Source organism: Ailuropoda melanoleuca, chromosome 10 (assembly GCF_002007445.2).
Source record: "Ailuropoda melanoleuca isolate Jingjing chromosome 10, ASM200744v2, whole genome shotgun sequence".
Taxonomy (NCBI): Eukaryota; Metazoa; Chordata; class Mammalia; order Carnivora; family Ursidae; genus Ailuropoda; species Ailuropoda melanoleuca.
In genome coordinates, this window is record NC_048227.1 from 52,680,910 (window position 1) to 52,708,071 (window position 27,162).

At 32.8% G+C, this 27,162-nt stretch overlaps 1 protein-coding gene across 8 annotated transcripts in view; it reads left to right on the forward strand.

The window, feature by feature from the left end:
• The window catches only part of GRIK2 (glutamate ionotropic receptor kainate type subunit 2), a 659,372-nt gene that overhangs the window by 532,454 nt on the left and 99,756 nt on the right, over positions 1–27,162 (forward strand). For 7 of the 8 annotated variants that reach the window (XM_034670902.1, XM_034670899.1, XM_034670898.1 and 4 more), the window contains 2 exons: positions 1,494–1,612; positions 5,486–5,703. In XM_034670902.1, the coding sequence (XP_034526793.1) occupies positions 1,494–1,612; positions 5,486–5,703 (337 nt within the window). The remainder of the gene's footprint in view (positions 1–1,493; positions 1,613–5,485; positions 5,704–27,162) is intronic. The other variant, XM_034670905.1, reaches the window with a different exon arrangement.

Here is a 27,162-nt window from a genome sequence, read left to right on the forward strand (position 1 = left end):
GGATCGTTAATTAAAATGGGTAATATTTGATAGAAGACGTGTGAAGATTGATGGCTAACATTCTGATACCTGGAAATACTTTTAAAGATGTATATAATTATTTTCACTAGGGTAAAAGTAATAAGGGGAATTTAAATAAAAATAAAATGTCTACAACTAAAGTTAGCTCTCCTGTTGTATCAGACACAACAAATCAGATCAGAACGTTTAATTACTCTCCAATCAACCTTTCTGTTCAGTGTGTCAGTTTAACTTAGAGAACCAAACAAAACATTTCTTTGTTTGTCAAGGGTAGGCTATTAAAACAGGGGTGTTCTAAAATTGCATTAGAAAGATGAAAATGGTTTGTTTGATCCTCTGAATTTTAATATGTCAGAAAGATTATTGTGAAGAAAATTGGGCTCTCTGAAGTGACAGATACATTATTCAAATAACTTTGATTGAATGTAAGATTTTTTAATGCTTTCATAAAGGGCACGCACACTAATTTGGTTTATAAAAGAGTGGCTTTAAAATTTGAGATATTAGGGAAAATATTTTGTTAGTTGAGTAATTAGACTAAGTATTTTTAATTATGGTGGTGATATTTTTGGATAGTACCATTAATTAATAAATATATCTGGATTATAATTAGAATAAATTAATGTGTACGATTTAGCAATTCCTCAGTTTGAATTATTTGAGAGACATTACCAATATTTCTAAAACCATCTAGAACTAGCCTCAAAAATTAGATTTGATTTTCTTTGTCTTAAAACAGTGATTCAAATGAATTATAGACTTGAAACCAAATAATAAGAGGAAACCAATCAGCCTCAATATGTATTCCTGCTTCCAACACTGCTTTAATATCATGCGTATTTCCACACCCTTTGAAACCTATAATTATGTCAAAAGCATGTATTAGAATGCAGTTCATTCCGATTCGGTTTTCTGTTTAGAGTTGAGTTAGTTAACACAGAAAGATGTAAATCCGTAGTACTATTTTCTTAGATATATAATTATTCACTGATTATGTGTTAAACTCTGTCACTTTGGTAGTTTCTATTATATCATAAAAAAATCTTAAGCTGATTTCATATTGTTTCTTCTGTCTTTAACAGTTTTTCCAGTTTTAAAAATGTTTATTTCATAGCTAAGTTTGTTTTCTTCTTTAATGATTTTTAGACTTTTTAATTTTTATTCTGTACATAAAAAAACCTAATTCTTGAAACATAATCTTGGTTTACTGATACACAGATTTTCCTCTCACAAGTAGTGTACAGTAAAGAAATGCAATTTATCATCTTAGTATGGAAATTAGCTGATAAGGACAGGGATCTTTAAAACCTCACACTTGCTGTCGTGCATATGAATTTGTACTATAGAAATGCTTATTTGTGGTTTCTACTTAATCTTACCTGTCTTTCTGTTTCTTTTGCAGCGAAAATGCTGGATAGAATTTCTTCTCACTGCCATTTAAATATATTCTTTTCTTCTGTCAATTACCACAGGTTTAGCCCCTATGAGTGGTATAATCCACACCCTTGCAATCCCGACTCAGACGTGGTGGAAAACAATTTTACCTTGCTAAATAGTTTCTGGTTTGGAGTTGGAGCTCTCATGCAGCAAGGTATACGATTCAGCCTGCTATTTCCCTTGGGCACCATGTCCCACTCTTTGCTGGGGGTGACAGCTCTCGCTGGCACAAGTCGCTTGCATGGGTGCCTCTGTGCATGTAACCATAATCCAGCTTCTCCATCTACCTGATGCATTTAGGCCTTCTCAAATCCCATCCAAGAGAGATTCTGAGAAAATAACTAGCTTTTGCAAATGCACATACAGTATACTCATCTGATTTTTCTTTCTTAACCCACAGTAGGTACATTATTTCATAGATAACCAAGCTAACCTGATCCATTAGCTAGTAGCTGCATTTAAAGTACTACTAAGATTACATCTCCTTGAGACAAGAATACAGTGAAATGTTCCTGTTTCCTGACTCATTTTGATGTAAAAAATTGTTTTATATCAATTCTTGATGATTAGATGCATTTGTGTTGCATGACTAATAAATCTGTGTATAAATTTGCAAAATTAAAATATTTAGCCATTTAGAGTTTCCTTTACGAGTAAAATATTAGCTGCATCTGATAGCATATAAGAATATAAAATAATGCATGTCAGAAGTGCATGCAAAAATACTTTCATAATTATTTAAAATTTATAATATTAATGTTAAAAATAAAAGACTATACTTCTTAGAAAGTGACATAATATATGCAATATGTCTTAAGGGTTTATATATAACTATGAATTCCTCATTTTAGTCTCAGTTCTCCCAAGTTGAATTTATTTTTATTTTTGCTGCTACTTTTCTTAATTAATCCTTTAATACTTAAATAAAGTTCAATAAAGTGATATTTCAGACCTACTGCTCAAAAGATTTCGTTAGCCAAGATCTAAGACTATTTTATGCATTTAAAAATGTAATGTTTTAAAGTTTTAAAATTAGCAAATAAAGCAAAATGCCCCAAATTTGATCAAGTGACAATGACTGCGTTAGGGAGAAAAACATACTCCTTCATAAGAGTTACCACACCTATTACAAAGGTTTACCTTAAGTTTTAGTTGTATACTTATTATCCACTTTGAAAAAATTATTTTGGTAATTGAATTACAGATCTGAAGAAGTGAAAATTTATGGTTAAATTATAAAAAGCTGTTTATAAAAAGGTACTTCGTTCTTGCATGTTTAATATTATGCATAAATCTATTAATTCATTACTGTTGCATTTATAAACTATTTCCTAAAGTGAGAATAAATAACTACATATCCAAAAAATTAATTTAACAGATACATGTTGTAAGCAAGGCCTACTAAGTTGAAATAAATTTTTTCTTTTAAAAATAGGAGCATCTGGGGCGCCTGGGTGGCTCAGTCAGTTAAGCGTTGGACTCTTGATTTCTGCTCAGGTCATGATCTCAGCATGGTGAGATCCAGCCCCGTGAGGGGTTCTGCGCTCAGCAGGGAGTCTTCTTCTCTACCTCTCCTCCTACCCCTTCCCGCACTCATGCACCTGTACACGCGCTCTCTCAAATAAATAAATCTTTAAAGAATTTAAAAAATTAAAATTTGAGCATCCATATATAAAGCTTTATAGATATTTAAACCTAAAACTTGAGAATTCAGAGAACTCTTACATGAACTAATCCAAGTTTGTGGCATCTATTTCTAAATAAAATGAATAGTCAATAGTTATATTTTCCCTTTCTTACATTTTGGGTCCAATGTTTTTTTTCCCCTTAGGCTTACTTAACACTTGGAAGACAATACTGGAGTTCTTATGAAATACTAGAAGTGAATAAAAGCCTGTCATAGGAGACAGACATCTCTTACAAGCAGTACTGGGTAATACAGTTCACCCAGGCAAACTGCTAGTCACATGCCAATAACTAACCTTAATAGTCCGGAGTAAATTATCCTGATGATAAACACCCAAACATAACAAAGATTTTTTTAAAATTATGTTTGCTACCACTCTGAAAAATAAAATTCTTTTTTTTTCACTTACATTTTCTAAAATATTTGAAGTTTTTTGAGATTTGTGTACTGATAAGATTAACTTGATATCTATACAGTCTAGCAATTAGAAATGAGATATTTGATATCTCTGAAATTGATAATAAGTAATCCAAGCAAAGAAAAATTCAAATATACATTTGCTTTGCCACATAACTACTTCACGGCTGGTGGATACATGAAAGAGGAACCCATACTAAACTGGCTGATGCCCAGCTCCCCAGGAATTAGTGGGATATAGTGCTGGACATGACGTTACCTTGAGTACATGACAGTCAGCCCCTAACCAGGCTCTGATTCACAAGCCTAGGAGGTACTCGCTTTAAGTCCTTGGGTAAGATATGAACTTGTGGTAATTGGGCCATTTTTGTCAAATGTCTCCACTGTTCTTTTCTTTCCCAGTTTTGTTTGACTTTATTGGTGGTGGTGTTAAAAAAAAAAAAAAAAGTAGAATGGGCAGCCAAAGCTGCTGCTGACCATCTTGGGAATATTTTAGTATTACAGTGTTCGAGTGTGTCTGGCAGGGCCTAGGAGCAACTACATCAGAAAGGTACTTTCCTGTTTTGTTTTGTTTTTTTTTTGTTTTTTTTCCTCACAGAGTGGTAGGCAAGAGTCTGGAGCTGGAGTTGGCTGTCATGTCCAAGTCTGTCTGCTTTTTAAAATTTTGTTTGCTTGTTTGAAATTATAAGAGTAAGATGAACTGCAGTGTAAGGTGGGCTGTTTTGATATATTCCAGTTCTGATACCGTTTCTCTTCAATGTTAACATGAATGATTGGTTGTAGTTTTCTTTCCGGCTAAAGATGTGTTAGGTTATTGCATCAGTGATTATATTAAAGATATGACTATAAGACAAACCTGCAAATGCAGTCCATCTTTGCTTCATTCCATTTTACTTAAACCCTATTCAAAATTAAGTAACTGGTAGCCAATGCTTCCTTGATTATAGATTCAAAATGATTAAAAGTGTATTGTAATATATTACATATATCCATTAATTTAGTATACTTTCATAAAAAATCACATATGCTGATATGTATTCATTTCAACATTAAGGCTTATAAATAGTGTGTTTAAGGTAAACAATGTGGTAAATCTGTAAGACTTGATTTTTAAATTGTTAGGATTTTATTTTATAATCTAAGTTAATTAAAATTTATAATAATCAAAAGTAAAATATAATTCTTGGATCCCATTCTCTTATTAATACCATGAGCAGGCAACTCCAGCCATGTTTGTAATATATTTATGAAATACTCATATATATGTAAAAATAAATTTGTGACAATTTATTTATTCTTACTCTGATTCTTCTCATTGAGGCTAACTATAGTGATCGGAGACATTTGTTTATACAAAACGAAAAAATTTACTACCTTATTTTAAAACAAACCTGGACTAAAACCCCATATCTCAAGGAATGTAGGTAATTGAAATGTATTTTTATAAAACATAACTTTTTTAAATGGCAAGATAGACAAAATTTAGGAGCTTTCATACACATGAAAAATGAAACTTTACATAAAGCTTGTTAAGAAACTGATCTGAACATGTTAAATCATTTCTTCTAAAACTAAAGTAACTAACAAGAATATGAAAAACTGTACAAGTAGTTTCTAAACTAGAGAGCTTTTTTCTTCCTTCTAATGTTATTTTTATAAATGTTATTACTAATTAATTTATACTGTCTCAGGTAGAACTTGAGTCTCCTGCCACTATACTAAAGTGTCCTAAGAGATGGTTTATTATCTGAAATTAGCCTGTGCTTTCCTAACGGTTGTTGCTTGCTTACTATAGCAATATGTGAACCTATGATTTAAGCTTTTACTACACAGTGATTCCATTCTGCCACTGTGACCAAAAGTATCTGACTGCTGATCGAATTCTCTGTATTCGTTTCGCCTCCCCCCCCCCATCTCTGTTAGGTTCTGAGCTCATGCCCAAAGCGCTCTCCACCAGGATAGTGGGAGGCATTTGGTGGTTTTTCACACTTATCATCATTTCTTCGTATACTGCTAACTTAGCCGCCTTTCTGACAGTGGAGCGCATGGAATCCCCTATTGACTCTGCTGATGATTTAGCTAAACAAACCAAGATAGAGTACGGTGCGGTGGAGGACGGTGCAACCATGACTTTTTTCAAGGTAAGTCGTTCCGATTATCTACAATTTACATATTTAAATGATAGAGTGCAAATAAACCTTTCTCTCTTAATGAATGTGAGTGTGTAGCAACACTGTTATTTGTGCAGGATAATCAATAGTGTTTGCCTCAGGGGTTGGAGAGGTGTAAAACTAAATACGTGGTCATCAAGGCAAGACATTTGAATACTTGCAAATGGCAAGGAGTTTTTGCTTTATAAGGATTCCCTTTTTGTTCGAAGGAAAATCTGCCCACAGGTAACATTTTTTTTTTCTCAACAAGGTTTTATCTTTGACTGTAAATATATATGTGTATATATAAATGCTTATTAGTATATATAAATATAATATATTAATACATAATATGAGTATATTAAGATAGTGTATTAGTTGTATATTAATATATGTACTAATATATGTTTATTAAATAGTAGTAGATTCAGACTCCACAAGGCTTAGCTATTCCAGAAGAAAAGAATGATTATATGCAAGAATATTTCTCATACATACATTTCTTTCTGTTAAGGTGAGACAAGTTTTACTTGTCCAGAAGCCTGTGGAATAGAAGGAAAATAAATGATAGAAACAAGCAGAAAAATTCTTGTTATCCATATATTCATCTGCCTAATATTCTGTAAGGCACAGAGTCCATCTGCCACTGAACTATCAATGGTTTCCAGAGGGACAGCCCTGAGGGACACTTAACTGGAAAGTGTGCTTGTAACCAATTCCAGGCATATGGAGCGCCTTCCCCTCCTCCTTAATATCCCTTTCTTCTTACTCCAGCCGATCTCACTGGGCCAAAGTAGTTTAAATGGGGAAATTTCACTTTAGGGAGTCAGTCTCACTGCATAAGTCTTTTTATATTTTACCAAGTCTTTTTAAATTCTTTGTGGGTTGGGCAAAAATTTTAAGCATTGAGATTTTCCTTCACTGCTCATACAAATGGAATTGACAGTTTAAGTATGCAGAAATGGTAGAGTTTTTTTTTTTTAATAATTGACTCAAGCTATAAAATAAATTCTTTCATCAAACATTCATCAAGTACCTATTGAGTACCAAAATTGCACTACACATTGGTAATCTAGAGCAAATAACATCTACTTCTCACTTTCAAGGAGATTATAGTTTAGTTGGACACACGGAGGACTAAATCAACAATCATGGAACTGGGTTTTATGTGACTTAAAACAGCAACTTTGCCAACTAATTATGTAGTTTTCATTGTAAAAATTTTTACAAAACTAAATCAGCTTTTATTTTAGAGTTCTGGAGGACACTGAGCATCCAAAGAATGATATAGATTGAGTGTTAAATCTATGTAATTCTTAACATTTAATTATTTTCAAAGTGAATTTCTCAAATGGCTAGATGAGAAGTTGAATGTATATTTTACACTTAGATGGAAAATCATTATTATTTAATCACATTTATTGAATAACCAAATATGAGCCAAGTATTATGATCAGTATAATGCTATTTGACTATATTAATTGGAATTGATCCATTTTTCCCCAATTGGATACTTAGAATTTATAGAGATATCTTTTCTTATATAGCTTTTTTGTTTTCAAAAGGAAATCAACTGTTGAAAATGCTAAATGCACGTTGCCAGTGTCAATAACTTTGCAGGGAGTGAATATATGTTGCATTAAAATTATTACAGTATTGAGACTTTTGAAGAAGAGTTTGTAAAATAACACAAAGTGCCCAAAGCAAGTAATTTGATACCAGAAGTTGGGTAATTCTGTTTCAAAAATACATCAGAGTTTTCATTTAGTTATTATTTTCCGGAAGACTCAAATATCTTAAGTTTCGAAGCTCTTTTATACTATGAACAAGGTTTATCTCTGGAAAATCAATTTGAAAAAAAATTTTTTCTTATCTTTAGGCTTACTTTCTCCCTTTTTTGTCTTTTCAGTCTTTTCAATTTTCTCTTCTTTCCTTTTTAAATTTTTTAGTTTTAATTTTTTTTAGTTCAATTACTCTGCAGCGTTAGCGTCATTTTTCCCTACTTTCACATCTTCTTGCTACTGACTTTTCTTCTCCCTCTTTCATCTCTTGTTTTCGCTCTCACATGCAGGGTTACCTCCAGCACCTAGAGAAAGTTGACATAGAACAATTTTCTGTTTCCAACAGCACAGATTTTCTTTCTGTAGAATTAAGGCCTTCTGGAATCTACACTAGTCACAATAAAAATCACACAGTGATAATCACGAAGTTGACAACTACCTTATGTTGATAACTTGATCACATACTGAATTCTTACTGTTGAAATTAGAAAAAAAAGATTTTTAAAAGAATCATTAGATGTTGATTTTTCTTTAGTTATTTTAGTGTACCCCTCAATGATATTAATTTCAGCCTCATATTTTAGCTTTTTAAGCTATACACTTATACCAGCCATGGGTATAAAATTAAAAAAAAAAATTCCCTAGCAATCTGGAATTGAAGTAATTGCATGCTTGTTTTGCAACTCTGCAATGAACCAGGGAGTAGTGTGTGTATTCTTTTTACATTTGATACCGTTCTTTTATTTCTTAATTAACAGCAATGCATACAAACACTCTAGGAAGCACCCTTAAGGCTTCGATTTCTAAAGGAATTTCCATCTTGTTTTTACAAATTTAACAAGACCCTGCTGTTAGTTAACTGTTCCGGAATGCTCAGTTCCAGAAAATTATTTTTAAAAATAGTATAGTTTTGTTACTACAAGCAAGAAGAGCTGGCTCGAGATACCTGGGTCTTAAAGGGGTAAGTCCTCAGTATTGCAAAAACCCAGAGTCATGCTATTCCACGACGTTAAATAATTATTTTTCCAAAGAACATGCTTGACTTTGTTTATAGAGCTTACATGTATATTGTCTTCCAGAAGAGTTCTTTCTTCTTTTCTTTTATATACATTACACTCCACATACATTCTTCCCAAGGATAAATGTAAAGCCATGACTGGTAAAATAATTCAAAATTGAGCAGGTTGGTAATTCTTCGGCGTTAGTCCATGTAAAAAATTTTAAACTGTATAATATCACCAATAGGTTCTTAATCATATTTAAATGATAAACTAACCGAAGGCCCAGGGATTTTATTGAAAAACAATAAAGGAGTTGTCAAAACCTCCTTCTTGGAAATCTGGGAACATGGTGTAGTACAGCTGAAATCTCACCCAAGGGCTGAACGCTATACAGAATATTACCAAGTAACAAGCACATTCTTTTCTCCCTGAAGTATAAAGATTAGAAGAATGAATACATATAGATTACATGTTCAAAAATAACTCAGCTAGAGCCTATAAGTGTGATAGTTTCTTTTGAGAAACTCTGGATTTTCAAAGTGAGTCATATGTTTTACAAAATGATGCTGAATCAGCCCATGACTCAGGTTTTCCAATTTCTACAAATTCTGTCTCTGGGTTTGGTCTACCTGAATCTCTGGCTTGTTGCATGTACTCAGTCTGTTCTTCCAAAAAAGGTGATATCAAAGGAGTTACATGTTCTCTTTTACGGTTATTAAAAAAAAGTTCTGCCACATATTTAAAGGATGTTTAAATAGTAGCAAATAGCTAATGTAAATCACTTAATACTTCTAAAACCATAGAGGCTACAATTTAGAATAGTTGTTACTAATGAAAAAAACTGTGGAATCATAAGAACTGGGGCTTAATTCCTGGCTCCACCACCTATTGGCAGTGTTTTGGTAAGATACTGTTCTTTGTAAACCTCTGACTCCTCATCTCTAAATTGGAATGACTAACAGGACCGTTCTCACAGTATTTTTTGAATATTAAATGAGAGCTCTACATGATATGCTAACCATCTAGTTAAAGCTTGACAGATGTTATATATTAGCATTAGTAGAATACATGGCTAATTAAAAATATGCAGAATTTAGGATGATTTTAAACATTGTCAAGTCAATTATGTTTCTATGACCCACAGTAGGATAAATTATTTCAAAATAGATTTTAAAAGCGATCACATCATGTTTATCTAATTGAAATTTCTTCAGTCTTCTGATTATTGTCGTGAAGAAGATGTAATTTATAAGTGAAATAAAAAGAAACTATGAAAGCTCTTTTCTAGACTGTGTATTTTGAAATGGTATATTGAGGTACATGTAGCAATTATTTGGAGAATTTATTCAAGTCATAGGTAAAGGGAACTATAAAAATATTTAATATAAAATTGTTTATCTTTAATTTTAACTTTCTTTTAACCCAATGATCACGAAGTCCTACGTTAGCCAGTGTTGCCACGCATCTTATGTTCTCAGTTACATCATATGGTTGTTCATTTGTAAAATACCAAGTTTTTATTCAAGAAATACTTACTGATCATCTCTTATGTGGTAAGAATTGTGTTAAATCTTAGACATACATCCTACATCTCCAGGCACATCCCTACACCTGTCTATTCTATCTTCCGTATCTATTTCCTTTACTGCTGTCCTGATTCAGAAGATTAGTGTCATCTCTGACCAGGGTCTTGTAGAACTATTTAACTTTTCTTTTTCCCAAATTTGTCCCTATTGTTCTCTCTGGTGCTACCGGAGTGACTTAAAGTCCTCCAAAATTACCCTCTCCCCTTTGCTTTAGGATATAAGCCTAGCTCCTTGGTGTGTTTACAAGACATCTCATGAGCTGACTTCTATTTCATAGCCACCTACCCTCACACTTGAAACTAGAGCCGAACTGTTGAGTTGTTAGCCCCAGGTTGTGCCACAAGCACGTCATGCGCCTGCTTCTCCAATGCCTGTTATGCATCTTTTTCCGTCCTTGTCCCTTCCTATCAACATAATTGGTTATATTCTCTTTATTCCTTAAATCCTAATTTATACTTCACTTATCTCAGGCAAATTTTCCTGATCCTTCCCATATCCGAATCTACCTAGTTCGGGTAAGATAATCCTCCTTTCTGTTCTCTGAGCACTTTTTACTTCAGTTCTCATTAAATTTTCAACTGAAGCTGTCTGCTTGGTTCATTTTTTCCTACACTAGTAGGGAGGCAGGGATTGAACCTGTACCATTCACACTTGGATCTCTAATTCCCTGCATAGGCTTTGCATATGGTTTGGACTTTATTAGTTACTGATAGCCACAACGATGTTGCTTAACACACAATGAAAAACTCTTAGCAACATGTAATATAAAGCTTTATTTAGCTTGCAAGTCAGCAGTCCTATTTCTGGAAACTTGGAAGCCCAGAGACTTTAGTACATTTTGAACAAAATTATGAAAGCAATAACCAAGGGATTTGTAGTATCAACAATAAAAGTAACAGCTAAAGATATCATGGCATAACCATCCTTACTCAGAAGGGCTAAGTGCAGTAGTCATTTTGGCTAACCCACATGACCTCAACTATTTGATCATATTAAATTTCTAAAACATCTGGTTTATGCCATTGGGGCAGATATAGCTGTCACGTGTTCTTTATGATCTGCTCCTTATTCTGAGTTTATCAGTTCATTGGTCTTCTAAAATTAAATTATTTTACACCAGGATGACAGTGCTTTTGCCAATATCATTTCTGCTAAACATTCGTGGTCTTTAAATATATCCAGTTGAGTCCATTTATAATCTAAAAACTACACCCACAGTTCTTTTTAAAATGTGCCTCTCTCTAGACTGATTGTTGCTATGGGTAGAAGCTCTTTACTGGAGGAAAAATCTACAAGGAATGGCCTTAACTTTTTCAGAGGTCTTAACAAACCACCTCAAGCAATATGCTTAATTTGTTCTTTAATTCAAGACTGGTGCCATGTTGAAACAATCTAGAGAACTTTTACTGACTTGAGGCATTGAAAATTAGGAACACTTAAAATTACCCAACCATGCAAATTCTAACTCTACTGTAACACCTCTAGGTACTGTTTGCAAACAGCCCAGTTCTTTTAAATTATTTCTCCACCTCCTTCGCTTTGTTGTTCTTCTTATGATTGTTAATATTCTATGTCTTTCTTGTACCACCTTATCTTATGTAGCTAAAAGTAACTAGCCGATACCTTGAATATTTTGTCATTTTGTCTAGAATTTCTTTGGCCAAGTCCAAAATATTATTAGTGCATTTCAATCTTCCAACTTACTCTAAGGCACACTTTAAAAATATTATTTCCCCCTATATTTACAGAATCCCATTTCCCCAATTTCTTCTAATAATTTCATTGCAATCTACTATGTGACCCTAAATCAGTGTCACATATTTAGTTTCTCTTTATGGCAGCAACTCACTTTTTTTTTTTTTTTTTTTTTACCAATTCTGTACAGTAGTCCCTTGGCACAGTGAGTACTGCATTCAGTAATGGAAAACCCATGACAAAGGGTTTTAGGGAGAATGTGTGATTATCTTCTGAAGTTTGCTAATCTGTAGAGAACTAAATAAGTTTTTTCAAAATATGTAGCTGTCTATGGCACTTCCATTTTAACTTTGGGTTAAATGTCAGTTTATTTGGAAGTAGAGGTTATAGTGTTAGGAATGCAAGCAAGTGGATTAATCCATCTGGAGGGAAAGTTTTAGCTTTTTGTAATTAGCCAGAGAGAGTGTTTTGTTTTGGTTTTCTTTGTGCATAGTCTCCCTCTTTAGGAGAACTCAAAGTACATTCTAAATGCCAGCTCATTAATCTTTACCTCAACCCCTAAGGAAGGTAGGAAGCAATTATCATTATTCTCATTTAACAGATGAGGAAACTGGGCCATGGAGAGGTCAAGTGACCTATTAATTATGAAAGCAATAACCAAGGGACTCATAGTATCAACAATAAAAGTAATAGCTAAAGATATCATGGCCTAACCATCCTTACTCAGAAGGGCTAAGTGCAGTAGTCATTTTGGCTAACCCACATGACCTCAACTGTTTGATCATATTAAATTTCTAAAACATTTGCTGTAAGCCACTGGGGCAGTTATAGCTGTCACGTGTTCTTTATGATCTGCTACTTATTCTGAGCTTATCAGTTCAATGGTCTTCTAAAATTAAATTATGCTAGGGTGACAGTATAGGTTTTTAAGCCTGAATTGCTTGTGTGGCATGCCTGTAATGATTTTTTGAGAGCTTGAGTGATTTTTGCTTCTTAAATGCCAAAAGAACATAAGTAATTTTTGACTTGAGAGATAGAATGCTAAAAAATGGCAGTTTACTGCATATACTTAATAAATGGATTTAGAAACATATACCATTCATTAGACATTTCTCATATTTTTCTTTATTTCTGCAAAACATAATTTTTGTTTGTTGTTTTTATTTAGAGCAGCGGTTAGTCATGAAAGTATAATATATTTACTATAAAGAGATTTACACATTGGAGAAGTAAATTTTCAAAGTGGCATCTATAGTTACTTTTCACATTGAAAATAGATGAGTGTTTAGTTTCCTCTTACTATATTGGTGGTAAAACATTTTGAATTTGTGTATGCATAAAATTGACCTAAAGCAGTTTGCAAAGATGGGAAAGATAATCTGAAATGACTTTTGAATTCACTTTATTTTTTTATTGAGATATAATTGACATCAACTTGTGTAAGTTTAAGGGGTACATGTTGAATTGATTAGTTTATATATTGTAATATGATTATATAACATTAGCTAACCCCTCCATCACATCACATAATTATCATTTCCTTTTTGTAGTGAGAACAATTAAAATCTAGTCTCTCAGTGACTTTAAAGTTTATTACTATAATCATAATGATGTACATTAGATCTCCAGAACTTATTCTTTAAATGCCTTTCATATTCTATGTAGCAAATTCCCAGTTAAGTATGGTCATCACAAAGAAAGTGTTCATAAACTCTCTGCTCATGGATACTAATTGGGTATGTCTTTCATCGTGTACACAATTTACTATTATATGTTTCTAATCATTTTCCACCACATATCCGGGAGGGATTCTTTGACAATATAATAATTCGAAATCATTATGCTACCTCAGTAAGCACAGGGATTCTTTCTTAATTACTTGCTTGTATAAGAGTTGCCGTGTCTAACTTGCCACAAAGTTTTGCTTTCAAGTCATTTTTATTTATTTGGGGTCAATTTATGCTTAGTAATGACACTGCCCTTTTCTCCTCAATAATTTAGATCTCAAATTTCAGCTTTGGGTCTCATCTGGGGGATATTGTCTCTGTGCCTAAAAACTAGTTTAAAAACAGAGTATTGTTATGAGCCTATGCATATAGGCATCAAAATTATGTGACTAAAGTTTTTTATTTGTTGATAGGTCGTACCTCCCTAAGTATACATCATAAATTCTGGATCATAGCCCAGCAAAGTTCGTGATACTATTTTATCAGGATCCCCCATTAAAGCACTACTTCAGCTTATGGGGCCAGTGTTTTATCCATCAAAACGGTAGATGTAGGTGTGCTGCAACCAGTGGGACTGGATGGCATGGATGCTACATGGGAATATGCTCTTACCTGTGATAGGCAATCACATTACTCTGGCAAGTAAGAAGATAGCCTTGATTTTTACATCAATTTTCTTTTTCAAGGGATGGACCCATTATTTTGTCTTATTTGGGTATATCATTCACTAAGTTTTAAAAATCTTTAAAATATCCATTTGTTTAAATTAGTAGTCTCAACCTGTCTGTACATTAGAACATTAGAATCATTTGGGGACTTTTTGAGACTACGGAGGCTCAGTTCCCTCTCTAGGCTAAGTAATTAAAAATATCTTCAGGTGGGATTCTGGACATCTGGGTTTTTTATAACCTCTTCTGGTGATTCCAATGTGCAGGAAGAGTTAAATTAATTTGAAATATAAATAATCCCTTCATTATTGGCATCAGTAGTTAATAACTAACTGTTTGTATTTGCTTCTGTTCGTTTCATATTAATTTGGGCATTCTTCTTTCTGAAACCCAGACCTCACAAAATATCAGACAGAAGAGTGAAATGATGATAAATCTGTTGACGATACTCTTACTCCTTTCAGATTGTTTACCTGGGTTGTGTTTAAAGCCTTTTTCAAAAGAGATCTGCTGAGAGTAAATAATCTAATTACGTCTTCATTTCTGACACCATTCCTGGAAGTTTCCAGTTGGTGGGCATGAGAATTGCCATGTAGTAGGATGAAAACAACTGGAGCTTTCTCCTTTCTCTGGGAATTATGGAGAAGGAGGGTAAAACCTGACTTTTGTTTGTGTCTTTGAGTAAAAGTTGAGAAAATGTATATTCTACGGGATCTAGGGACTGGATACTTTTCTTTGTAAGCCTTTATTGCAGGTTATTCTACCATGGGGGAGGGAGGAGAAATTAGAGACCCATAAGCAGGCATATTAAAGTCTTGGAAGGATTGTACATGTGACTTTTGTGTTTACATTATGGGGACCAGATTAAGAAGAAATGAAGTACCTTACTCTATAGTTATATATCGAGTTAGATTCCGCCCAGCAGTTCAAGATTTGGGCTCATGTAGTTTTGTTTCCTGAGCTTAGTGTACTATTCTATAATATTTTGTGAACTACCGCTACTCTTTCCTTATGGAAAAAAAATGCACTTATATTAACTGATAGGGACAAATTATCACACAATTGTAATTGATACCTTTTTTTGTATTACTTTGGAATAAAAAAATGCACTTATATTAACTGATGGGGACAAATTATCACACAATTGAAATTGATATATTTTTTGTGTGCTTACTTTGGAATTCCTCATTATCCCTTTGCATATCCAAGCTGAAACCAAATGTTCCTCAAACATGGCATTCTGCTCTAATGTGGGTAAAGGAAAACCAGATATACTTGAGCTTCCAAGCCAAAAACTATTCTTGCTAACTTGCTTGAAAGTTACTAATAAAGTAATAACTCAATGATTATGTAGTATCAATAGAAACTTTATTTTGAATTTTTTATTTCATGTTTCAAGTTTGTGTATAATCTGGTTTATTGTTTTGATTTTTCTGCATGCTTAAATGAATAAAACAAAACCTGAAATCTTTATGTGATTGAACACCAGTGTATCTGGGCAAGTCAGTTTAGATTAGTGATTAATACTGTTCCTGAAATTTTCATCTGTCCAAGTTGATGTTTTCTTCATTTTTAATTAAACAGCTTTTCTAGAAATCTTAAAGAAATATCTCAGCAAAGATTTTTGTAGCCGTACCATTTCTCTTTTCCTCCCAAATATTTTTTTTTTCTTCGTTAATGGTTTTAAGATATTGGTTATGGGTAATGGATTAATGTTGACATTAAGTTAAGTAGCAATATTTTATTTAATAAAATAAGGTTGGCATTTAAAAATTATTATATATTTTTTTAGTATCTTAATCTTGAAATGAATGCTTAAAATAATTCTTTATAATGCATTTTAAAATTTATTGGCATAGTAAGGGGGTTATTTTCACCCAAGGAGATTATCTCCCTCCCCCATTCTCATCTAACACACAATTTATTGTATGTGAGGCCTGATCCTATGTTTATTACAGGGATTTGCATAAGGCCTACAGGAAACCAACACCATTTTACTATGTTCCCATTGCAAGAAATAAAATGGTGCCTTTGAGTAAAGCTGCTTCATCAGACACTAGTTTAGCATGCCAAGTTACAGCTATCAATGGTGAAACAGCAGATGTGAAGGCTAGCTGGCATCAAAGCATATGAGTCGAAGACTTTCCTATGGGAAAGAAAGTGCTTCATTACACTTTATCTATACTAAGAACATTGGTTCTATCAAGCTGTCTGAAAATTAGACTATGATGGGTTTTATTACCTTAGCTCTGCCAGAGTGAATTCAATAGTTAAAAAGTAAGTGATAACACCATTTGGGGGATTATAAGAAGTGATTAGAGTTTTAACGTATTTAAACTTGGAAAGAGAAGCAACTTTTATCTTAGCTTCTCTAAAATGTCTGAGGGACAAAAGTTGAATCCCTCTCTAATTTTCAATATGTACCAGTGAAGCTTTGGGGGACTTTAATAGAAGAAAGAAGTTTTGTGTTTGACTGAACTGTAAAATCTGAGAAACAATGTTTTAATTGCCTTGAAAGACAAGTGCATGAGGCTGTTGTCATTCCAGGATACACTGTGGTTCTGTCTCTCTTTTGCCTTCCCTCCTCCACTCTGTGCAGGGACCACTCTTGCTGTTTGTCAAGTCAGCATGGCAACTCAAACACCACATTGCACCTCATCAATCTTAGGAGAGAGGGCCCCACAGGGAGTGAGAAAACTCGAAAAGTCTGTTAATATAGCAATGTTGAGCTGGCATGTCAAGTACTGGATAATGGATAATAGTTGTCACTATGAGTTTATAGCCACTGGTTAGGCAACAATTTGAATGGGATTTGAGAAAGGCATATTTTTTTGTATATGAAAATGTAGGCTTAGATAAATATAAAAATTCTTACTTAAAACTTGTGATGTTTTATTTCTCAGATAAAAATTAAAATGAAAATTCCTCTTCTATAGAAATTGTGACATAAAAGCAACATTTGGTATTTCTAAAACAAATGTACAAACAAAAACCCAGTTTCTCTGCTTTGTAAATTCTTTGAGAAAATTATCTTAATTGGCATTGTGGCTAAGAAGTATCTATTAATCATGCATAGTGAGTTTTTTTTTTTGGGGGGTAGGGGGAATCCAACTTTAGGGTATCAACAAAAACAATTATCTTTTACAGACTGAATATTGTGAAACTTGTACTTAATCCAGAATACCCTTGGCAGTTAATGTTCTTGATTTTTCATGCACCATTATGCCTTTTTTGGGGGAGGAGCTATTTTTTATTTTTGCAAATGCACTTTAAAGTAATTAACATCTTTGGTCAGCTGAATATTCTTTCGTTCATTTGTTTTCCTGTTTCTTTTCCAAAAGTGCTAATGGCAATAATAGCACTTTGTTCTTTGATATTAAGAGCTGATTAAAGACATCATATGGTAGTTAAGTTGGTTCTTTCATTATACCATAAAGCAAAATGAGGTTTACTATTACTTACTGCTGCTGCCATCTTTGATGTTTAGACTTTCATTTAAAGACAAAAACAGAACAGTTTTTCCCCCTTGGCAGCAAGCAAAATGTAGGATCATCAGCCCTTCTATTGTCAATGACCTTATTACTACATCACACATATCCACAAGTAGGAAACATAACTCATAAAGCATCCTTTCTTTTATACCCTTTCCCTACCCTGACACAGATTGGAAAAAGGACAAAATAAACTTTAGAGCTTATTCATAGGTGTTGATAATTGCAAACTGAATATAATAGATTCCTCAAAAATATTGCTTTTGATAATATGACTTGATTAGACATTAATGCTAAATGTCTTAGGCGTGAAGTCAGATTCTGAAATTATTCCAAGTTCTTTTTGTTGTGATATTATTGACTGAGGCAGTTGGTAAATGTGTCATGCATACTGGTGAGCACTTTCATTGACCTCCTGTATTCAGAGAAATTCCTTAACAGTTTCAAAAGTAAAGAAATTTCCAGATGAGTGAATGTGTCTGCGTGTGTATGCACGTACATGAGTGAGTGTGTCCTATAGGAAAAAGATATGCTACCGTAATTGGAATTAAATTATGAATGATTACATAATTTATCTTTCTTCTACCAGTTTCCATATTAAATCTGTTTTAGTGGAAGAATAGTTCAGGGTTGGCAATAAATTGCAATTTATTTTTCCTGACGGCATTTGAATAATACTTTTGATTGTTATTAGCCTATTGTATATACCATAGCACTAGTGGAGTTCAATGAAAAGATTTGATTATCTCTAAAGGTAGGTGTTTCCTTTATTAAATATTGTAATTACAGCTAATTAGAGGTAACACAATAAATTAGCTTGCTTTGTAGGTCCCTTGACTGTTTTCAGAACACTATGAGTTTATGCTTCATTTTAATTTATTACAGAAACAATTAAATAAAGACCAAATAATTAGAAAGCAACATTAATAATGAATATAAAGATTGTTGAGTCAATACAATCCAGTTTAACAAAATGTTTAAAGGCATAATCTAGGTTGTGTCATGAAATCATACATCTGTCACTCACTGGGAATTTGTTTAACCTCTCCAGACTTTTTATAGGTAAACTGGGGTGTAATTTTATGTCTTATAGATTGTTCTCATAAAGCACTAAACATGTGATAAACTCGCAGTATGTAATTACTGCTACCCTTATTTTAAGGTCCTTAATAGTTGGATCATTAAATTCTGTAGCAGATGAAACCATTTCCCTCAATATGAATGCTTGCATTCCTGGAAATACATCTAGTTTACCTATGGTCAATGCCAAAATCTGACACTCAATTGCATTTATGTTTGATTTGTGATTTGATCTGACTGTAGATTATTAAAACATATTCTAGATTACTCTCTTGTACTGCTAAAAAGATAAAATGCATCATGAATCCAGTTCCATCCATATATTATATATAATCTTTTACTTAATGATCTTTTTATTAATGGTTGTTTAATTAATGGTCTTTTTATTAACATGTGAGATTTACTTTGACAACAATTCATGCTCAGAATTAATGCTTAAATAGAAGAGAAACTCCTTCCTCTCCATAAATATTAACCACTGTAATTTTAGCAAGTTTCTTTTTCTCTTATAAAAATAACGCATATGACTCATGAGAACTATAGAATTTTAGGAAAACAAAGGAAAAAATGCCAAAGTTCAACCTACAAAGACAAACCTTAATATCCTGTAACAAGTCTCCAGTATTTTCTCTATGGATATATATATATATATATATATATATATATATATATATATGCCTATATATTATATTATATATATATTATATATATTATATATTAGCCTATATATATATATATAAGATTTATTTATTTATTTATTTTAGAGAGAGGGAGAAAGCATGGGGATGGGAGGGGCAGAGGCAGAGGGAAATCAGACTCCTTGCTGAGTGGGGAGCCCCTCTCAGGGCTTGATCTCACAACCCTGAGATCATGACCTAAGCCAAAATCAAGAGTTGGTCACTTAACCGACTGCACCGCTGAGGTACCCTCTCTATGGATATACTTTTATCTCATGTTTTTTTTTTTCTTTCTTGTTTCAGTGTTAAAAACTTTTAGCCTTTATATAGTTTTACAAATATCATACTTTCACTGAACACAAGTACTGATGCTCTTTTCAGGAATATGCTTTAAAGATTCATTATCAGTAAAATAGGGTTATAAGAATATTCTTATGATATTTTCAGAAATAATTTTTTTCTTGAAATGAAGTCTACAACAAAAAGCCTTTTGTGAATTTCCAAACCCATTTACCTAGTCTTTGCAAACTTTCAAATTATGTTAATATATAAACACACATGTATAGCAAAGAAATAACTTACAACTTAAATACCTAAGATACCAATTGAGATATTCATTTTTAATGTTCATTGCATTAAAATATCAGAAATTTTAATGCTTTAAAATATTAAATTTAATAAATGTTTTTAATCAAACCTTAAAGGAAAATTGGTAGAGAGATGATATTAAGGTTATCTGTTTAGGCTTCCTGGTACAATCTTGTCTTTAAGTGAAAGAGAAAAAAACCTGGTAATAAAAATATATAGGAGAGTCATTAACCTCTTTCAGTTAAGCTACATTGGTATATATTTAGAAGAATGATTATCTTTCTTTATCTACATTGGCTGCAGTTTAGCCTTTCCATGTCTATAAGTGAGAAAGAGCATTTGGATGGCTATACTCTCATAAAGAGTTGACACTGACCGCATTTGGGTTGGAATTCAGTTTCTCAGTTATACTGGGATGCCCGACTCAGTGGTATCAGTATTCTTATACAGATATCTTTGTTATATCTGATCATGTTTAAAAAAACATTTCATAAAGGATTCCCCAAATTTGATGCTGGCAATGATGGTGATGATGATGGTGACATTGAAGATGCTGATGTTCATGACACAGACACCACCTGACATCCAGGGAAAACACTAGAGCTATTTATGTCTAGGAATTAAAAGCAATAGAGATGACTTTAAGAAAACCAGCAAATTTTTTTCTCAAGGAATCAAATAAACTAGCATTAGCAAGTGGGTAACTTCCAAAGTCAGAAAGACATCTTTATTTGAAGGTGTCTGAAAACTAATTTTGTGGAAACAGGAATCCTGAGGTCATGGGATGTAACCTTCCTCATAATGAAGGAGCTTGTGCGTAAGCATCAAGCCAGCTAGGCTTCTCTTTCAGAGCTGCTTTGTCTCTGGGGCCCAACATTGCAAGTTGCCACTTCCATTTACTCTACACTGATACCATAACACGCATAATTCTTAAGAGTAAAACTCTTATAGCTAGAAGAACAAAATTAATTGTATTTTGAAAATAATAATGGTAGCTAAACTCTTCCTATGCCTATTTGTGTGTGTTGTCAGTAGACATGCAGTAGCTATCTTACCATCCTTCTCACTCATCCTTATTAGCAATTGTTTCTTTCCAAATCTCAGACCTAATTTATTGTCCTGCTATATCTTGGAAATAAGCTTGCAGTGTTTTATTGTTACTACCTCAAGAAACACTTGAGTATTTTGCTTGTGCTTCTTTCTTTGAATTTGGGAACACTTTTAGCAGTGTCAAGAGCTGTAGTTTGCTATAAAACTCGTCAAAGAAATATCACTATCTCAGGCTAACAAATAAGACTGGAGTTCTCTTTAGTTATGGCTTTTAATACAATGTGCATGGCAGTTAAATACATGAAATGTGGCTAGTGAGACTGAGGAACAAAATTTCTCTTTTTAAAATTGAAGTATAGTTGACACACTATGTTGCAGTAGTTTCAGGTGTACAACATAGTGATTAGATTCGTCTATTTATTACGCTGTGCTCACCACAAGTCCAGCTACTGCCTGTCACCATACAATGCTATTACAACACCATTGACTATACTCCCTATGCTGTGCCTTCTATCTCCATTATTTATTCTTTCTGTAACTAGGACAAAATTTTAAATTGTATTTATTTAATTTAATTGAAAATTTGAACTTGAGGTGGTGTAGACATTTTCCCATTAAACACAAAATTATATATTTATTTTAAATTTTGCATCATATTAAATGTATTGTAGAGCATGTGATCAGTGCCTGTGTCATTTTTAGTATTACTCATAAACAAATCAACAATAGCAGTAGCAATGGATTGACCCAGTTCAAGTGATTTAGTCTGGCAATTAAATTCAAATATAGGGGCACCTGAGTGGCTCAGTCAGTTAAGCATCTGCCTTCAGCTCAGGTCATGATCTCAGGGTCCTGGGATCGAGCCCCATGTCAGGCTCCCCACTCAGCAGGGAGTTTACTTCTCCCTATTCCTCTGCCCCTTCCCCTGCTTGTGTATGTTTGCTCTGTCTCTCTCTTTCATTGAAATAAATAAATAAAAGCTTTAAAAATTAATAAATTAAAATATATCCTGTTATTTTAAACAAAATATAATTAAATATAATAAAAATATGGGCAAATTTTCAAATTTAAAATGAAGGTATATTATTGAAGGAGAATTGAGTAGAAGTGGAGAAACTAGTAAGACAACTGGAAGAGTAAAGAATAAGAGTCTGGATGAACATATGTTACAGATTTTGCCATAAATAGCAATTGCAACTTGCCGAGGCAGAGCACAGGGAAAAGCTATTTGTTGCAAAAAAAGGATTTTTAACAATAATAAAGTCATTATCAAGAAATATTCTCAGAAAATACATAGTGAATTTGATAAAGTTTTTCTTGACAGTAAAAGAATCAATGAAATTAGTTGCCTGAAATCAGAGTCAACTGTTCCAAAAATTTAAAAATTATTTTTAATAGGATCTGAGCTTATGCCTTTGGACTGCTATTGAATAACATGGATTATTAAACATAGGGGGAAAAGTAGATGAGAAGTTGATAAAAGATACTATTTCAACTGTGGAAATGTTAGAAAATTATAAAGAAAAGATTAAAAGAAATATTGTACAATAAGTAAAAGATCTTCAGTTATACCACCAAACAATTGCCCATTGTATACAAGAGCTTCCTAATAATAGTAAATATCATTTGATTTAAAATTTTCAAAATTGCAAGCAATTTTTGGAGATGTAGATGAAGNTGCCCATTGTATACAAGAGCTTCCTAATAATAGTAAATATCATTTGATTTAAAATTTTCAAAATTGCAAGCACTTTTTTGTAGATGTAGATGAATTACTCAATGTAAGAGACACTGATTACTACTTTGGGTACATTTTTTCTCAAAGGACTTTCAAATTTAGAAAGAAACGTCGAGTTTCAAACTAAAAAGAACTAGTGGCATAGGTATTTTTAAAATTTTTATGGATATTAAAGAAGAATTTCAGCTGAAAACAGGAAATTTAGTCTCTTTCACAGTGATTGATATACCAGCTATGTTAGGTAAAACAACCCTGATTTGTTAGCATTTTAAAACAAAAGAGTGATGTTTTCCTTATGCTTTATGATATTAAAATTGTGCTTGGTTTTGAAGCCGACTCTATGACAAGTGTTATGGCACAGTTATTAGCATCTTCTAGCATACATGTTTAGATGCTATGACTCACTGCTGTATGTAGAACTGTTGAAAGAAATACAAGAAAACAATTTTGTCAGGANCTCTATGACAAGTGTTATGGCACAGTTATTAGCATCTTCTAGCATACATGTTTAGATGCTATGACTCACTGCCGTATGTAGAACTGTTGAAAGAAATACAAGAAAACAATTTTGTCAGGATGCCTGGGTGGCTCAGCCATTAAGTATCTGCCTTTGGCTCAGGTCATGATCCCAGGGTCCTGGGATCAAGCCCCGCATTGGGCTCCCTGCTTGGCAGATAGCCTGCTTCTTTGTCTCACACTCCCCTTGCTTGTGTTCTCTTTCTTACTGTCTCTCTCTGTCAAATAAATAAATAAAATCTTCAAAAACAAAAGAAAAAGAAAACAATTTTGTGGTTTAGTGATGATTTTGCAGTTTTTTTGCCAATGTTCTTTGACTCATGGAAGTCATATAAGCATGTACTGAACTGTTAACTTCAACTCAAATTTTTCGTAAAATTAAAGAAATGACTGCCTGATTTTTAATAATCAAAGATTAAGAAAATGGCAGTATGTTTTAGTTTTTTCATTAATATCTCACATTACAAAAACACACCAAAATTCCCAGCCTGTTTCGCTTTATGAGTTTCCACCTGTTGTATAAAATCTTACAGTCTCACATCACATTGGGACTGAAAAATATGTTTCTAAATTTTTCTTCTGTTGATAGTGATACTCATTTTCAGAAATATGCTTTTCCCTTTGAGTTATGAAGATGATACTTCTTTCTATATTAATTGATCCTACTTTGACAGTTTTAGGTTTTTCACTCTTAAGTGAGAAGAATGTGATGGAGATTTGATNTTTTTCCCTTTGAGTTATGAAGATGATACTTCTTTCTATATTAATTGATCCTACTTTGACAGTTTTAGGTTTTCCCTCTTAAGTGAGAAGAATGTGATGGAGATTTGACGTTGACCACAAACCAGTTGAATAAATCTGTCTACTACAGCTTGAAAGCAGGATTGCATGCATAATTTGTAGCCCAATTCTCAGTATCCAAAGGTTTTGATTTGCATTTCCCTGATACTAATGATACTAAGTTTATTTAAAAGGAGCAGAGTGTACATGCAGAAACTGTTGTGCCTATATCCTTTCAACCCGGCAGTAGAATTTTATTCTAACAAGTGGGTCACTGATATTATTTTTAATACAGTTGAAGCATCATTATAGTTAAAAGAAATGTTAGACTCCAGCAATAAGTTGTCATTCTGTGCTAATTCTCCATGTTGTGAAGAGTCATCTTTTGGTTTTTCTTACTATATTAGTGTATTGTATGTGAGATTACTAGAGAAATCACTGGGTGCAGTTATTCAAATACTTTTTAAAACTGGAAATCCATAATCTTTATTTATTTACTTATTTATTTACTTTTAAATGCTGTACTCTGTACCTTTTAAATGCTGTACTCTGTATATACATGATGTATATACATGTACTCTGTATATATACCTTCTAAACTATAGTCATTATAACCCTTGAACTGTGGAGGAAACTTTCTGCATCTCCTATCCAGTCTTTTTTAACATGATGGATACAAGATATTTAAAAGGGTTGAATATATAATTAACATTATGGTTAATAATACTGTAATAATACTGTAATATATACTTGAGAGTTGCTAAAAGTGGAGATCTTCTATGTTCTTACCACACTTTTTGGATATATAAATAATGCTGCTATGAGTATTTATATACATGTTTTTGAGTGGACATAGGTTTTCATATTTCTTGGGTAGAAATACCTAGAAATAGAATTGCTGGATCATATGATAACTCTATGTTTGACTAACTATGGAATTCCTAGACAGATTTCCAAATGGCTGCACAACTTGATATTACCAGCAACAGTGTATACAGGATTCTAATTTCTTCACATCCTCACCAACACTTTTTATCTTATTGATTATAACCATTCTATTGAGAATGAAGTGGTGTCTCATTGTGGTTTTGATTTGCATTTCCCTAATGCTAAAGATACTGAGCATTTTTTATGTCCTCATTGACCATCTGTATATCTTTGGAGAAATGTTTAGTCATATTTTTTGCTCAATTTTATATTGGGTTATTTACCTTTTATTGAATTTTGAGAGTTCTTTACACTTTTTAAATACAAAATCCTCATCAGAAATATGATTTACAAATACTTTCTTTCATTCTTCCGTTGTCTTTCAACTATCTTGATTATGTCCACTGATGCACAAAAGTTTTAGATGCACAAAAGTTTAATGCTTTTTAATTTTGATGAATTCTGATTTATGTATTTTTTCTTTAGTTGCTTGTAATACGAATATTACATCCAAGAAGACTTTTCCTAACTTAAGGTCCTAAAGATTTACTACTATATTTTCTTCTGAGAGCTTTATAATTTTAGCTCATACACTTAAGCCCATGATCCACTTTGAGTTAATTATTGTGTATGATGTGAGGAACAGGGACAGCTTTACTCCTTTGAATGTCAACAACCAGGTGTCTCAGCACCATTTGTTGAAAAGACTATCCTTCCCCCATTGAATTGTTTTGACACTCTTGTGAAAAGGCAAATGTCCATAAATGTAAGGGTTTATTTCTGGAAACTTAAGTCTATTCCATTGATGTATATTTTGAAATTAGGAAGTGTGAGTCCATTACTTTATTTTTTTAAATTTTTTTCTTTTCAAGATTGTTTTGACTATCTGGGCTTCTTGTATTTCCATATACATTTAAGGATAACTGGTCAATTTCTGCAAAAAGCCAGGTGGAATATTAATAGAGAACGAGTTGAACTTGTGTATCTATTTGGAAAGTATTGTTAATGTTAAGTCTCTGATCCTTGAACATAGAATGTTTTTCCATTTATTTAGGTCTTTAATTGTCTTTCAGGAATGTACTGAAGTTTTATTATATAAATCTTGTGCTTCTTTTAAAAATGTATTCATCTGTATTTTCTTTTTAATGCTATTATAAATAGAATTGTTTTTAGAATTTTAATTTCTGATAGTTCATTGCCAGTTTCCAGAAATAGAAATGACTTTTGTGTACTGATTTTGTATATTGCAACTTGTCTAAACTCATTTATTACTTCTAATGTTTTTTAGTAGACCACTTAGAATTTTCTATATGTAAAATTATGTCATCAAGAAAGAGAGATAGTTTTAATTCTTGCTTTCCAATCTGAATCCCTTTTATTTTTTTCTTGCCTTATTGTCCTGGCAATACAAAAAAATCCAGTATAATGTTGATTAGAATTGGCAAGAGTGCACGTTTTTGTCTTGTTTCTGATCTTAGGGAGAAAGCAGTTTTTCATTATTATTGTGTTAGTAGGTATAGATTATTTATAGTTGTTCCATATCATGATGAAGACAATCTATGATAAATAATTTCATTGATCAGCTTGACTGGGGCATAGAGTACCCAGATATCTGGTGACATATTATTTCTGGGTGTGTCTGATTGTATTTCTGGAAGAGATTATTATACGAACTGGGAGACTGAATGAAGCAATTGCCTACCTCAGTGTGGGTACAAGCCTACCTTTTGGGGCCCAAACAGAACAAAAAGTCAGAAAAAGGTTGAATTCTCTCTCTGTCTGGATATTTGAGATGAGACATGGGTCTTTTGCTCTTAGACTGGGATTTACACCATTAGCTTCCCTTATTCTCAGACCTTCAGACTCAGACTGAATTATACCACTGGCTTTCCTGGGTCTCCAGCTTGTAGATGGCAGATCATGGGAGTTCTCAGCATCCATAACCATGTGTGCCTACACACACACACACACACACACACACACGTGTGTGTATATATGTATTTCCAATTTTTTTCCTATTTTCTGAATGTTTTTTATCTTGGGGAAGAGCTGGATTTGTCAAATGCTTTTTCTGAGTCTTTGAGATGGTCATGTTGCTTTTCTCCTTTATTCTATTGATAAGATATATGACATTAATTGGTTTTT